The sequence below is a fragment of the Caretta caretta genome, chromosome 2 (genome assembly GCF_965140235.1).
Source record: "Caretta caretta isolate rCarCar2 chromosome 2, rCarCar1.hap1, whole genome shotgun sequence".
Lineage (NCBI taxonomy): Eukaryota > Metazoa > Chordata > Testudines > Cheloniidae > Caretta > Caretta caretta.
Genome location: NC_134207.1, coordinates 215,908,195 through 215,925,018, shown reverse-complemented (window position 1 = coordinate 215,925,018; position 16,824 = coordinate 215,908,195). Strand labels below are relative to the sequence as shown.

General features: G+C 45.2%; 1 protein-coding gene across 10 annotated transcripts in view; it reads right to left on the bottom strand.

The window, feature by feature from the left end:
- The window catches only part of DGKB (diacylglycerol kinase beta), a 521,988-nt gene that overhangs the window by 161,371 nt on the left and 343,793 nt on the right, over positions 1 to 16,824 (bottom strand). For all 10 annotated transcript variants that reach the window (XM_048838274.2, XM_048838272.2, XM_075125825.1 and 7 more), the window contains one exon: positions 15,336 to 15,400. In XM_048838274.2, the coding sequence (XP_048694231.2) occupies positions 15,336 to 15,400 (65 nt within the window). The remainder of the gene's footprint in view (positions 1 to 15,335; positions 15,401 to 16,824) is intronic.

Here is a 16,824-nt window from a genome sequence, read left to right as displayed (position 1 = left end):
TCTGTTCGGGAGGCACCACCTCTCAGCTGCTTGCCTCCCGAAGCCCAGAGCCTCACCTCTGCCCCCGCCCCCACCTCCACCCCTGTCCCTGCCCAATCCACCTCCTCCTGCAATGCTATTGCCGCCCCTGGGGTTATTTCCTGCCCATTTTTTGCGGATCCCCCCCAAGGAGCAGCCTTCACATTTTCCTGCCGCGACCCATTAGGAGCTGCAATTTTCCCTCCGCCATCCTCTTCTACCCCAAGGCTTGAGACGGACCTAATAACTTTAGCCTGTCAGACGCCCTGTCGGTGTTCTGCACCCTGCCTGCCCACCTCAGCAGACCACGAGGCTGCACCAAGAGCCCCACCAGGGAATAACCCGGAAATCGCAACCCCACCCCACCAGGAGCTGCGAAAAGTGTTACGACAGTTTTTAGAAGACATCTGTGGCTCCCGCAACAGGGTACAGCTAGCTCTCCAGCTATGGGGGGACTTTGATCAAATCCTCCAGGCCACAAGGGCCCTTATAAAGGAGGGTAAAGGGAAAGGAAGGCACGGTGCCGTGGCCTACGGGCGGGCCCGCAGCTTCCGTGACGATTTACTCACTTATGGGATGGGTCACAGATTGTTGCGCGACCCGCCGGGGGCTGCGAATACCCCCACCAACAAGGAATCCCCCCCCAGCCCTCCGCATGACGCCCCTCATTATTGCAACTTTGAACACCAGGGGCTGTAGGATGGCTCTCCGCAGGTCCCAGGTGCTCTCTTACCTTCGGGAAGGGGGGTACTCTGTGGTTTTCCTGCAGGAGACCCATACGGATCCGACCACCGAGGACAGCTGGCGGCTGGAGTGGGGGGACGGGGTCTACTTCAGCCACTTCACGATCTGACAAGCTGGAGTGGCGACCCTGTTCTCCCCCAACCTACGGCCCGAGGTGCTAGGGGTCACTGAGGCCGTGCCGGGCCACCTGCTGCATCTCCGAGTCCGTATGGAGGGGCTCGTGGTCAACCTCGTTAACATCTATGCCCCGACAACGAGCCCGAAGCGGCCGCAATTCTATCAGCGGGTGTCCGACTTCCTCAGCACCCTAGATTCTCACGAGCACTTAGTCCTGGGAGGGGACTTTAACACCACCCTCGAGGAACAGGACCACTCAGGGTCTGAGCTGAGCCCAGCCGCTGCGAACATTCTCCGAGAAATAGTTCAACATCACTCCCCAGTAGACGTCTGGCGTGACCACCACCCAGATGACACTTCCACGTTCACCTTTGTCCGGGTGGAGGCCCATCGGTCACACCACTCTCGGTTGGACCATATTTATTTATCCCGTTTCCATCTTTTGCAGGCCCACTCCTCCAACATTCGGCCGGCCCCACTTTCCGACCATCATCTAGCCACCATAACGGCCTCCCCCTGTGCAGAGAGGCCGGGGCCAGCCTATTGGCACTTTAACAACAGCCTGTTGGAGGATGAGGGCTTCGTGACGTCCTTCCGGGAGTTTTGGCTGGCCTGTCGAGAGCAGCGGCGTGCCTTTCCCTCGGCGCAGCGATGGTGGGATCTAGGGAAGGTGCGCGCCAAGCTCTTCTGCCGTGACTACACCCAGGGCACCAGCCGACGGAGAAATGCAGCGATAGAGCAGTTGGAACAGGAGGTCTTAGAGATGGAGAGGAGTCTGGCCGCCAGCCCTGAGGACCTGTTCCTCTGCAGAGCATGCCGGGAGAAGCGGGAGGAGCTCCGGGCCCTCGAGGACCATCAGGCCTGAGGTTCCTTTGTTTGATCCCGCATCCGGCTCCTTCGGGAGATGGATCGCAGCTCCCATTTCTTCTACGCCCTGGAGAAAACGAGGGGAGCCAAGAAACATGTCACCTGCCTTCTAGCAGAAGACGGCGCCCCCCTCATGGATCCGGTGGAGATGTGTGGGAGGGCCCGTGACTTCTACACAAGCCTTTTCTCCCCAGATCCGACCGATCCTGGCGCTTGCAGGGTGCTCTGGGAGGAACTCTCCACGGTCAGCGTGGGCGACCAAGACCAACTGGAGTTGCCTCTCACCCTGGCCGAGTTCTCGGAAGCCCTCCGTCGCATGCCCACCAATAAATCTCCAGGCATGGACGGGATGACCGTGGAGTTCTGCCGCGCGTTCTGGGACATTCTTGGCCCAGACCTAGCCACTGTCTGGGCTGAGTCTTTGCAGGGCGGGGTCCTCCCTCTTTTGTGCAGGCGAGCAGTGCTCGCCTTGTTGCTGAAGAAGGGGGACCTCCGCGATTTACGAAATTGGCGTCCCGTCTCGCTCCTTAGCACGGATTACAAAATCGTAGCGAAAGCAATCTCGCTGTGGCTAGGGTCCGCGATGGTGGACGTGATCCACCCAGACCAGACCTATACTGTTCCGGGTCGCAGCATTTTTGACAACCTATTTCTAGTCTGAGATCTTTTGGAACTCGGGCCGTAGAGATGGTCTGTCATTCGCCCTCCTGTCTCTTGATCAGGAGAAGGCGTTCGATAGAGTGGACCATGGGTACCTCCTGGGCACTCTGCAGGCATTTGGATTCGGACCTCAGTTTGTGAGTTTTCTCCAGGTGCTGTATGCTTCCGCAGAGTGTCTGGTTAGGCTCAACTGGACCCTGACCAAACCGGTCAGCTTCGGGCGAGGAGTACGGCGGGGTGCCCCCTCTCAGGCCAGCTGTACGCTCTGGCAATCAAGCCCTTCCTCTGTCTCCTCCACAGGAGGTTGACGGCGTTGGTGCTGCGGGAGCCGGAGCTGCGGCTGGTCCTGTCGGTGTACGCCGATGACATGCTCCTCGTGATCCAGGACCTGGGCGACTTGGCGCGGGTGGAGGCTTGCCAGGCCATCTATTCGGCAGCCTCCTCCGCCCGAGTCAACTGGGTCAAGAGCTCTGGCTTGGCGGTGGGGGACTGGCGGCGGGTGAGCTCCCTCCCACCCGCGCTTCAGACCATCCGGTGGAGTGCGGGCCCACTGCTCTACCTAGGCGTTTACCTTTCTGCCACGCACCCTTCTCCGCCGGAGAACTGGCAAAATTTAGAAGACGGGGTGATAGAGCGGCTCCGGAAATGGACGGGGCTACTCCGATGTCTCTCCCTCCGAGGGAGAGCACTGGTGCTTAACCAACTAGTCCTGTCCACGCTCTGGTACCGGCTCAACACCCTGGTCCCGGCCCTGGGTTTCCTGACCGACCTCCGGACATCGATTCTAGAGTTCTTTTGGTCAGGAATGCACTGGGCCCCTGTTGGGGTTCTTCATCTACCCCTGAAGGAAGGAGGACAGGGCCTGAAGTGTCTGCACACTCAGGTCCGTGTCTTCTGCCTCCAGGCCCTGCAGAGGCTCCTTTATAGTGCAGGTAGTTCGACGTGGAGCATATTGGCACACGCCTTCCTGCGCCGTTTCCAAGGGCTCCGATACGACCGGCAGCTCTTTTATCTTTGTCCGAGAGGTTTTCCGCGAGACCTCTCCGGGCTGCCGGTCTTCTACCAGGACCTCCTCCGGACCTGGAAACTGTTTTCAATGGCCAGGTCTGTGGTGGCACCATGGGAGCAGATCTCCTCGCGGAGCCCCTGCTACACAACCCCCAGCTCTGTGTGCAGGTGGCGGAGTCCCGCTCGGTGCGCCAGAGTTTGGTCCTGGCGGAACTCACAAGAGTTGGAGACCTCCTGGACTACGACCGGGGAGACTGGCTGGATCCCGTGACACTCGCTCGGCGCATGGGGCTCTCCAGACCTCGTACCCCCCGGCGCTTACTTCAGGAGGTGAAGGCCACCTTGACACCCGCTGCTCGGGCTTATCTCAACCGAGCCCTGCGCGAGGGCGCACCCCACCCACCCTATACCCCAGGCCCGCTGGACCTTTCAATTGTGTCCCTACCCCGTAGATCCCAACAAACCCCTCACCCTTTGACTGCGAGCCGGCTGCATGAACTGCAGCCGGTCAGCTTCCAAATCGCGCCACGGAAATATCTATACACACTCACGCGTCACACCCTTCACGCCCACACCCTGGTGTCCCGCCCCGATACAAAGTGGCGCGACCTCCTGCACCTTTGGAGGGTGAGCAGCCCCGGTGGGCCAGCTTGTATTTCACCTTGGTCCCGAGGCCCATCGGGGACATTAGTTGGCGGCTCCTTCACGGAGCTGTGAGCACGGGCGTGTTTTTGACACAGTTCGCCCCCATCCCGGATACTTGCCCTTTTTGCAACGTAGGGGCTACAGCCTGGCGTACGTATATTTAGAGTGTGCCAGGCTGTAGCCCCTTTTCCGGCTCCTCACAAATATTTTATTACGCTTTTGGCTACACTTTTCCCCTCACCTTTTTATTTACACACTCCCCATCTGTGGCCCCACAAAGTCGCGGGATCTCTTGGTTAACCTCCTCCTAACCCTAGCTAAAACAGCCATCTATAAAACCAGAGAAGGGATGCTGGCCAATGAAGCGTCCTGCGATTGTAGGGCCGTTTTCCGATCCTCAGTACATTCACGTATCTGGGCGGAGTTCCTCTGGGCGGCATCCACCGACTCCCTTGACGCTTTTGAGGAGCGGTGGGCGCTGTCCGGGGTTCGCTGCTCGGTGACCCCGTCCGGTTCCCTCCGTCTGACCCTTTGATTGAGGGGAAGAGCGAGAGACCCCAGCCCCAGCTGTTGCTGCTGTGGATATCATCATTACTGTCACCTAGGAGGGGTCCTATCACACGTGGGTGTACGTCACCCCCACCCCCAAACCGCCCACCCCGCAGACGTGCCCATCTTGTCGGGCACTCTCAGGAGAGGAATAACCGGTGATACTGGGCGTGGCACTAGGTAACTCGAGGGGGTGAAAGACCATGAGTGTCGAGGAAGCCCCCCCGCTCTAGGCCACCAGGTAACTCAGGAGGGTGGAAGACCACGAGTATTGAGGAAGCCCCCCCGCTCTGGGCCCAGGCTAGCCTGAACACTTCTCCCTCCTGAAGGCTCCTGTGTTATACCTTGTGTTTGCTTTTGTTTTGTTGCATAGTTTTGCTTTATCCTTTTTGGTGATTCTTTGTAAGTGTTACACAAATAAAACTCTTTTCTGTTTCAAAAAAAACACTCTCCTGCTGCCCTCTGGCCATGCTGTATCACAATATATATGTATGTAGATGCGTGTACAGATGTTTTCTATTTTTATGAAAAAGTTAATATTTTCACAGCATATTTATTGGAGGAATATGTGTTAAATCTAAGTAATTTATCTGGAATCTTCAAAAGCTTTGATTGAGGGAAGTCTGCAGGATTCACTTTATAATTCCTTCACAGATTATTATTTGCTATACATTATATAATAGGAAATGGTTTTCATTTTGCATATATCAAATTTGAAAAGCCATATAAAAAATAGTCCTGATGCTGTGGAATTATAAACTTGTAATCAAGTCAGCAAGAAGTCTGGTTATTTGCATGAAAGTGATACATGGACTAAAACAACATAAGCAAGGCAAGTGCATTCAAATGCAAGTAGGAAGAAAAAGGAAAATGTTGTATAAAAATGTGGCAGATATTCACATAGGGGTTGGTGGGGGTGGGGGTAGTTGTTTTGTTTTTTTAAGTAAATTTTAGGATATGTCAAAAACCTAGAATGTCTCATTCACATGGTTAGCAAAGACAAGAGCCGCAGGAAATTGAGTTAGGATCGTGGCACGCTGGCTAATATGACTGGTTTTCTGGCAATCTGAATAAACATACATGCTGAGCACTAGTGATTGAGAAATGTTAAAAGGTTAAGCGGTTAGGGCTGGATCAGCACCTCAAGTTTTGGTTGTTATGTGAAGTTATAGATACCGCTCCAGTCTGAAAAACTGGGTTGCAAATTTAGTAAAAACAGGTTGTCTGAGATTTCCAGTTCTTCAGCATCTAGGGTCTGATCCAAAGCTGTCTTGCTTATGGGCTAGCTCACAGACCAGGATTTAGGCTGTATCTCATGTCAGTCCAACAGCAGGTGGTCTCCTCATTACCAGCATCTGCTTAAGAGCTGTCCTGAATAGGATGCTTTCCTGAATTAGGGCCTTAGAAACTGGAATCAAGGTAACAAAAATAATCCATAAAACATCTATGGATCAGAGTTAAGGTTCTGTGTAGTGATTAAATTTTCATTTCTTTGTACTTAAGAATAATGTGTTTATCTGAATAAGATTCCAGGATTGTCACCTGTCTGTGTGTCACTCTGAAGCCTAGAACGTCTGATGAGTCAGTAAAAAGCCATAGAAACAGCAACAAACAGGGTTGAGAGCTCTTTCTGTTCAGAATATTCCCAGGCTCAACCATCACTGGGATCCAGGGTCTGTTACAGTCCAATTGTTAAGTTCTCAGCCATTTTTGACTTAATAAATTATACCTGTGTGACAGCCAAGCACATATATATGATATGCCAAGAGCTCTAGATCATTATGATATTAGTGGTAATTCGACCATTCACCACCCTTACTCTACAGCTAATTTGCATGCAACACTTTCATTGTTTGTCTGAGGGAGACTGCATAGATGGTGGATTACTTGGCCCAACTGCCACACTCATGTAACAGCATGGACTTTCAGCTACTAATATTTATTAAATGGTAAGTGTAAAAATTATTACATCCTTAACAATTCACTTCATTTTGCTTTTAACAGCATAGGCTTTGTGATTGGTCAGACTATTGTATTCACTTAGAAATCTTAACCGGTTTTTTACATGAAAGTTGGCTGTTTGGGCTTTTTTTGTTTTGTTTGGAAATATATATCAGAAATGGCTGCTATTCACCTCTTTATGCAGCTCAGGAACGGATATAAACATTTCTTCCAAGACATAACCACTCTCATCTTATCATAGGGATGCAGACTTTATTTTGCATATCTGCCAAACTAGCTTCAGAACCAGTTTTGTACCTCCGCTACACTATTCATCGACTCAGATGTTCTATTTCTCTCCCTGTACAAAATCAACAGCCCACTCCCCCTCCACTAAAAAGATATTTTACCAAGAATTGTTAGCACAATGTTGGTATATTTGATTCAAAGTAGACACTTGAAAGCTGGGCAAAATCATTTTATTAATTCAAACAAAAAACTACAAATATGTTTTATCAGCAGGCAACAAATGTCAAATTAAAGCCTTCTGGTTGTGGTACACACTCTCATATGTTATGTGAGAGCTTTGGGTATCATTTTCTGTTTTATTACTTCTCATTCCAAATGACCAGATTATAAATGAAAAATTCATAGATATAGTTCCCATATGCTGATCTTCATTTAATAACTGAGATTAGCCTTAAAACTACTATGCAATAAGAGGCAGTGGTTTTAATTAATTAAAGAATGTACCAAATATCCAATTGGTATTTCAAAATCCATAAAAATAGGTTCATGACCTACTCTGAATAATGAAATATCTTCTTCGATAAAATAAGTTGCCAGCTTGACATCATTTGAAGAGAATTAGATTTTATTGACCTTGGCCTATAGCACATGGATAGATCTGTTATGAATCAACAGTTTCTTACTTGTAGAGTGTGTGCTGGGCCATTTTCTACAGTTCAGTATCATAGCTTGCTAAATAATACTGAGATGCTAGATAGCTCATACAGCCTGAGACTTTATCTCTCTTAATTTCATAGTTATTATTTTATACATGTTTCTAAGACAACTATTCTTCTAATAAACTGGATGCCATTATATATTAAAAATATATCAATTCCCTCAAGAAAAAAAACCTCCTATCCCCTCTCACAATTAACAGCACACAATTTTCTAGAGCACACAGCTGGAGAAACTTCAGAACCAATGTCTTAGGTGAAAGAGATGAGTCTTACATTGCATTATAAAAGTGGAAAACCCTAGCTCACCCTGATCTCCAGCAGTAGTGAATTCAAAGCTGAGAACACTACAATGAGAGTATGAAATCCACTCCTGTGCTGAGGGTCAGCATACCGAGTACATACTGCTTAATTCCCATCTAAGTCATACAGAAGTGATGCGGGGGGAGAGGCAGAGGGGGCTCATGCCATCATGCTCCCCAGATTTCTGCCAGGGTTTGCTGGCCTCTCTTGGTCACATGGTGTGGCTGGGCCACCTCCCTGCATGCCGGAGCCAACAAGCTGTACCACATAGGGAGAAACAGGAGCAACAGCTGGGAGCTGTAGGGAGGGGCTGCTGCTTTCCAGGAGGAAAGACTGAGGGTAAGGGGGGAGACCAGCTTGGGGAGAGGTCTGATTTGAGCTGTTCCGAGGCAGCCGAACCTTTAAATTGTGATCCCCACTATCAGCAGGTACAGGTCATCTGTGAAGCCATATTTTGAAGTCTTAGGTAGAGCAAAAGACTTGTGCTGGCCCTCTATGTGGGTGAATTTCCTCCCACAGTATGCTGCCAGCAGCCCCCACAAGTTTGACCACAAGTTCCATCAATTTCAGCCTCCCAGATACCCTCTGCAGCAGCTGTGTTTAACAGTGAGAGGTTGTCTTTTAAGTAGCTCGTCATTAGCCCATTAGAACTTCCAAGACAAAGAACAGAATTTTGAGATGGCCCTGTCATGGGGTGTATGTACCCCACACTGGCCCAGCAACCAAAGTGTTAATATAGGCATTGCCAGCACTGCTGATTGGAAGCCCCGCAGCAGCTGGGAGGATCAAAGCGATGGGAAGCAAAGGAGTGAGCAGGCTGGAGAAAGGGGCTCCTGCCAGTAAGCTACTAAAGAGCTGCCCAGAGGCAACAGCTCAAGAGGGGATGAACTGATCAATAGGCTGGAGAGGCTGCAGAGACCCAGGGGAAGGTAGGAAGAAGCTCAGGGCACTGTCAGAGTTGAAGAACGCTGACCCTGCTTACTTAACTCCAGGGCCCTGAGCTGGAACCCAGTGGAATGGGTGGGCCTGGGTTCCCCTACCAATATTCCGATGGACTTGGGGGTAGAGAAAGGGTTTTTCAGACTACTGAACACCAGGTATAGACTGACAGCCTTACTGGGCTATGTGAGCCCAGGGGCTGTGCCATGCTTGGCCAGAGAGTGGATTCCCCTGCACCACCCCGTAGACCCAAATGTTTGATAGATAGCCACTAAAAGGTGCAGAACATTGGTGACATATGCTTAGATAATTATGCCCTTTAGAAGTTGGGCAGCTGCATAATGAACCAGATATAGGTTGCATATGGATTCTGCAGAAAGTCCCTAGTGGAACAGCACAGTTTTCACCTCCATGATGTGAGAGAAAGAAGGCCCTTGGTAGTAAGGGATGGCCTTGTTGTCTGATCAGAGAACTTGATGGTTAAAAAATTACAAGCACATTTGCTATACCATTGATGTTCTGACCCAAGCAGCATAAACTGTATCCAGCTTTGTGACTCAGTCTGGTGACTATCTGAGAAAACCTCATCTTAGTCATTGTGAACATCAGATCTTGGTCTAATGTTTTAGAAATGTTATCTGTGCTAATGATGATGTTCTTTAAGGTGAAGAAACATGAATAATTACTCAATAAATTCCCAATGGAAGCCAGTAGACCTGAAATATAGTCTGGATGGCACCAGGATACCCACATTGTCTTTGTCCTAGGCCAGTGCTTGCATAGCATGTGAGTGCACCAAAAGTATTTGTTCGGGGGAGGAGGGCATTCCTGCATTTGAGGTCAGATGCAAGGGGGCTGCCCCTCCTCCCTGGCCTAAATTCATGTTATAACCAGAAGCCAACTGGGCCAAGGTGGGCCAATACAAGCCAGCTTTTGATTGTATATAAACATTTCCGGTTCTGTGTCAGAAAACAGATTCTCTTGCTCTGCTTTTGTTGAGGATTGCTATTACATTAGCAATTATGAGCCTGAGTTCAGAGGTGTAGTTCCATGGAGTCTTATCCTTTTGTGAAAAAAGTAATCAGGCAGGATCAATGAGACAGGTCGTAGATGTCTGCAACCCGCTCTCTGCATTGGGCTGGTGCCTTCTGACAGAATCTTCTCATCCAGCCATAGCCAAAACAGGGAGAAGAAGAGAGTTCCTAAAGTGGTTGTAGTGCTTTCAAAGCCGCAAGCACAGCAACTGTGTTCCGTTATCTTTGCTATCAGGCAGGACTGGAGCCCGCAGAGGGACATACTTTCACAGCAGGATGCCTGTGTAATAGAGCATTATTAATGGGGTGAGAGACTTTTTTTTTTTTTTACAAAGGATATCTAAGGTGAGATAAGGTGATGTGCTGTGCTGACCTTTGTATACTGCAGTACTGGACCAGGAGGAAGAGGGAGAACTGGCTAAAAATTCAGTTATTTTCAGTATCCGCTTTCTCTTTCTTCCCAGAATAAGTCCACGTCATATGGTTTACAGGTTATAAGCTAATCACAATTATGTGCATATTATTCATTAATAGAGGGCTTATTTTCTTGGAGGTCACTTGCACAAAGTAAATTTGTATTTAATGTTTTTTTTTTTTTAATACCAGTGTCTTTAGAGGTTAAGTGCATAGATACTGGCACAAAATAGAAGCATAATTCAACACGATAAAAGTAAATTTGTAAAATATAAGGTCAAGTATTTTACACTAATCAAGTTATTAGGAATAGGAGATTGTTTTTGTTTTAGGATTTCTTCATCATAAAACAGCTATACATCAAGAAGAGAAACTCGTGTTTGAAAATCTCTAAAATGATGTACTTAGAACTGTAAATGCAAGCTATAAATTCTACTTTAGTTTGCTGAACTTCAAAAATATCTTGTGCGCTATTTGGTGCCAGATGGTATGTCCACACTACAAAGAAAGTCTAAGCGGCTCAGGTCAATTGACTTGGGCTTGCAGGGCTCGGGCTGTGGGGCTAAAAATAGCAGTGTGACCATTCACACTGGAGCTTGGGTTCTGCCAGCCTCCCCCTACACTGGGTTTCACAGTCCAGTCTCCAGTCCAAGCAGGAACATCTACACTGGTAATTTTAGCACTGCAGCCCAAATCCAAGTCAATTGATCCAGATTCTGAGATTCAGTGCTGCGGGTTTTTCCTTTGCAGTGTAGACACACCTAAAGAGTCATGTTAGCAAACTTAATTTAATCAAATACTATTTTAGACTATTTAATATGGACTTGAATGATTTTAGTAAAACGTTTAGTTTGTCTCCATATGCAGGTTCAATTCACATAAACCATATATCTATTTTTCTCAGCACCAGTCTATGATGTATACACAGATCTCCCTGCAGGGGCATTCTGACCAAACTAGATTACTTTAACAGCATCCCAGTTTAGTGATACTGTGTTACTTCAAATGCTGTCCTCTGCAAGTTTGCAAGGGTTAACTACTAGCCACTTGCTCACTGAAATCAAGAAATTTGATCCTGCTCTGAACAGGAGGCACTAGGAATTGAACCATGCTTTCTCAAGTGCAGTAATCTCAGCACTTCAATCCACTGGTGTTTGGCTACTATGACAACTCAGATTCTAGTAGTTATGAATGCATTTAAACACTTACCTCCTTAAGTGTCTGTGGAATGGTAACAGTATGTATCTTATCAGTAAGACCATGGGACACACTTGATCATTGAAAAGAAAAATATCACACTAAAGGACGCAACTCTAGGTTTTCGGAAGAGTAACTTTAAAGATTACTGTATATCTATTGCATACATTCTTTAGTTATGTGCATTTCTTTATTTGCTATGTATTTAAGTTGAGGTTTTAGGGGGAATTGGGTGTCCAAATCCCTTGGGTGACTTTGAAAATCTCAGTCCTACTTTATTTTTTGTACTTTTGAGAAATTAGCAATGTTAAAGCTTTGTATGAAAAAGAAAATCACTACTCCTGTCACATGTTGAATAGAGGAAGGAGTTCCTAATACTTCATTCTATTACTTTGAAAGCATTTTATGAACACTCACTAAACAATCCCTCCAAATCCAGTGAAATAGAAACATTTTTTATTTCTATTTTATACACGGTGAAACTGAGGCAGCAAAGTTGTCCTCTGAGAAGTGACAATAAAACTGGCATGGGAGGGGCAGTCCCATAGTGGTTGCATCTCAGTGATTTCATTTTCCTATCACATCTGCTCAGTTTACAAGTAAAAATGGCCAGCCCTACCAATATAACCTAGGTTCAGACTGTCGAGTTGGATTCTTTCCAGCTTATGAGTCATCAGTAGTTCATTTAAAAAAAAAAATCAGGTCAAAATCTGCCCTAATTTACACTGTTGCAGCTACAACCTGTTTTAGTTTCAATGGAATTGAACAGGTGTATTAAATGAGGGAAGAATTATCCTTCAATGTGGATCTTAGTTATCAATTTTATTGAGGTGCATGAGCGAGGATGGAATCCAGCTCACACTCCCCAACCTGTACTGTCTGTTTAAAGTAACAAAAACTTATTTTTGTCACTAAAGTGATATTCAGAGCTTATTCCAGCTATTCTAGAAGAGGTTTCAAAGAGAGGTTGTGGAATCCCCATCATTGGAGGTTTTTAAGAACAGGTTGCACAAACACCTGTCAGATATGGACTAGATTTACTTGGTCCTGCTTCAGTGCAGGGGAGCTGGATTTGATGACCTCTTGAGGTTCCTTCCAGCCCTACACTTCTATGATTCTATATCTATTCTGTATAACACAAAAAATCAGATTCTGTTTAGCAAGGAATTCCATCTTAGTTGTGTAACAGATTGTTACATAGGCATTTCTGAAAGTAGAACTGCAGTGCAATGGTCTGACTTACAGAAATGTTTAATCTCTCACTTAGTTTAACAGGAGTTCTTGGTGCTCATCGTCTCTGAGACATCAGAACTTACTAAGCGAACTCCAAGCCTGAGATTCTTGATTCTTTTTTCAGAGACAGGATAAGAATTTAGGAATTCAGGGTGAGATTTTTTCAAGAAGCTAAATGGCTTAGGAGTACAAGTCCCTTTGACCTTATTGGGATTTGTGCTCCCAAGTCACCGAGATGCTTTTGAAAATGCCACCTTCTAGTAAATTACAAAGTTTATAGCCACTGGCTCAGTGGAGTTCTAAAATGGGATTTATTTTCACATAATACCTTACAGCATCATTATGGAATGTCACCATATGCAAACTGCTGTTAACAGAACAAACTACATCTGAGATAATTGTATGTAAAATTACATTAGCAGGGTTTGTCATTTTCCCCCTGTATGCAAAATAAAACAAATATTTTTAAAATGATAAGCCTGTAGCAAAATGCTTCAGGAAACTATCTGAATAAAGATATGTACTGTCTTTGTGTAAAATATCATACTTAAAGGTAGCACTCTGGCTATCTACAAATGACTGGGTTGACATTAGAACTTCTCTATTATAAACATGCTAGCAAATTATAACTTTTAACAGTTAATACTTAGATTTATTTTTGATAAATATTATATCATCTGAATGAGAGCTCTTCTAACCCCTGGAAATATCATTACCTTTTCAAGTTCTTTCAGTATCTCAGTAACAAGAGGTGTAAAGATTGGAACTATATATTTTTGTAATTAATTTCCTTAAGATAATGTTAGAAACATCAGAATCTTTAAAATATAGATGAATTTCAAGGTGAGCCTGCAGCAGATGTTATTAATGGCATATGATTTATTGTGACATGAAATCTGATCTGAAACTCATATTATTAGCTGAGCTTTTTATAAATTAAAATTTCCAATTGCTGAAAATACGCAGAAGGGCCACGGATAAACCAGCTTCACCTTCAGAGTCTAGAAAACCTGCATTGATAAGTGTCTGATAGCTCCAGCAATATGTCTTTATGAACCACTGTATTCTCTTCATTATATATTTCTTGGGAGTGAAAAATATATGAGCTTTATGAAGAGGAGCGATTATAACAGTGGTGGGCAACCTATGGCCGATCAGGGTAATCTGATTGCGGGCTGCGAGACATTTTGCTGACATTGATCGTCCACAGACATGCCCCCCGCAGCTCCCAGTGGCTACGGTTCACTGTTCCCAGCCAATGGGAGCTGCGGGAAGTGGTGGCCAGCACATCCCTGCGGCCTGCCGCTTCCCACAGCTCCCATTGGCCGGGAACGGCGAACCGTGGCCACTGGGAGCTGCGCAGAGGGGGGCGGCATGCCTGTGGATGCTCAATTGTTAGCAAAATGTCTCGTGGCCCGCAACCAGATTACCCTGATGGGCACTGCATCTTGCCCACCACTGTATTATAACATGGGCGCTTATTGCAGAATTTATTGTAATATATCTAACCCTGGATCATGATAGATCCTCACAGATGCAGAGGGGTACTGAATGTGTAAGAAGCCTCCTGGTGTATGGCTTGTGACAACCTCAGTCCCTGTGGTTGGGTGAGCACAGTGTTTTCGGCCACACTGCAGTGGTTAATGGCCCCACTCACATCACTCTGTATTGGTCCACAAAGCAGGACAGCCATACTAGGGAGAGCATATCCACTATCCCATAGAAATGGCAGCCTGTGTAACTCTCATCCATTAGGGCAGCTTGCTTACCTGAGGCACAATTGCTCCAAGATCTCCCTATGGAGCATAGCAGCTCCACATAGGCCCCAATTCCGGTCAGTGGGTAAATGCCACAATTTGGCCCAGAGAGAGAATATATTCATAAGTATATAAATAAATATGTGCAGTATATATTCCTATATATTGTATTGATTTATTTTCCTCTCTTGTGCCTTTAAATGTTACTTAAGACTTCTGAAATGTTGCCATTCCCCATCATTGTTGATCTGTTAAATTACCCTAATATGAGAGACAAACAAGCATTGAATTATGGATTTTATCTACTCAGTAAGCAGTCTATTGAGGAAAGATGTATTTAGAGTACATGTTAACACATTTTACATTTCCAAAAAAACTTTGGAACAACAGTCCATATCAAACTCAAAAAGGAACACATGGATATACGCAAAGTTTCAGTTCGCACATTTTAGACATTTCCCAAGCTTCTTAATGATAAGAAGTATATATTTATAAAACAGCATTCAGTTGCCCTTCCTCACAAAGAGTATATATGGAAGAGTCCCCTGTCAACATACCAGTGTGTATGTAGGAACGAAAGATAAGGACCCCCAGCTGCAGCTGTCTAATAAGTGCTCTGCAGTTCCTAATGGCAAAGTGTCAACTCAGGGATCCTCAGATACCACAGTGCATCATCTCTATCATGCTAATCTTAAGAGTCAATCATTTTGGATGTGAGAACACTTTATTTATAATGCTGCTCACTTCAACTGAGATACCAGATATCGCTGATTTTAATCGGAATAATCTGGAACCAGATATTTAAAGTAAGATGCAGTGACATTCTGTCTTGTAATAATAATCAATATATTGAAGGAAAATGCAGAATTTACCTCCTCATGGAACATACATCTTACCCATTTGAAAACAACCTATTCACATGCAAATATTGTTTATGTTCTTACCTACTGTTGAACTTCTCTGGATGTTTTTCTCGCATGATGTGGAATCTGTGGGCAATTGAAGCATCCTAACAGGAAAAAAGAAATGTGTAAATCTATCATCATGGGTAAAACTGCAAAATATAAAATCGAAATTCTAACCGAGGCACATAAACCACAAGATGTTTTGTGCACTATCATTATACCAGAGCAGTACCCTGATAATTTTGAAATCTCAGATATACAATATTCCAACAAGCAGATATAGCTCCAAATCATTCACCTACTACACATTTTACAGTCTGTTACATCTTTTTATATGAATGGAATGAGAGAGTTATTTTTGCTGAAAGTATCTCTAACTGTTGTGCAACATACAAGCATTTGTTTTCAGTGAAGGTTTACTATCCACATCATTATTTTTGCTGGACTACAGAATACATCTATGAAATCTCTTTATTTGGTAAAGTAGGATGGAAGACCCAGTCAGGTAACCTCACCTGTATACAGCCTGAGCATTTGTATAGGACCATTCAACAGTCTTGTATATAGAGTTCTGTGTGGTCTAGGTCACGATCTGGCTACCCAATATTATATACACATTTAAAAAAAATAAGTGGATTCATTATATAGGAGAACCACCATCACTGCCATTACAAAATGACTGCATGCTAAATCTCTAAATCAGATCCCTACATAAGGCATCTCCAGAGCACAGCCATTCCCAGCCTTTAGATACACGTCCTATTACCTCATAGACACCTTGGAAGAAATGTGTAGGGGGGGTATATTTTTTATATAATATATATATATATATGTATATATATATATATATATATATATATATATATATATATATATGTATATATATATATATATATATATATATATATATTACAAAGAGGATATAAAGCACTTTAAAATCATGGATTAAAAATAACAAATAAGAGGTAAGCTTTTATACACAATGTGATGGACTGGAAATATCTCTACTGATTCTTTATATGGTGCAGGTGTGACGCAGGAACCTCTCTGTGCCAAGAGGGACAGGAGTATAAAAGGGTTACAGAGATCCCCAGTTTCTGGTGTTTACCTACTAGTCCACCAAAGAACGTCATGTAAAGTCTGTAATGGAAGCCTGTGTCATCCTGGTCATCAGAATCATTGCGAGTTGCACGTGTGGATAACATGTAAGAAGATAGGCAGGTATATTGGAAATTATGTTCTTAAGGTCTTGTAGTTAAAGGCAAGTCACTCAAAGCTAGCTTTCCTCGTTCCTCGAGAAAAACTTCTCCAGAGAGGAGGTGAGAAACACTTATCTCCCTAGCTAACGGTTATGTGTCTTACAACAGAAGTCTATTAGCATATCAAGTTAAATAGTAATGAAGAGCTTGGGGGCACTTTAAAAGAAAATGAACAGGAAGAGGTAAACAGAGGGAGAGGGGGAGTTCTCAGGTAAAGATTAAAGGTCTGTTCTGGTATATCTGGGAGTGAAAGAAGCCCTGGCATCCTT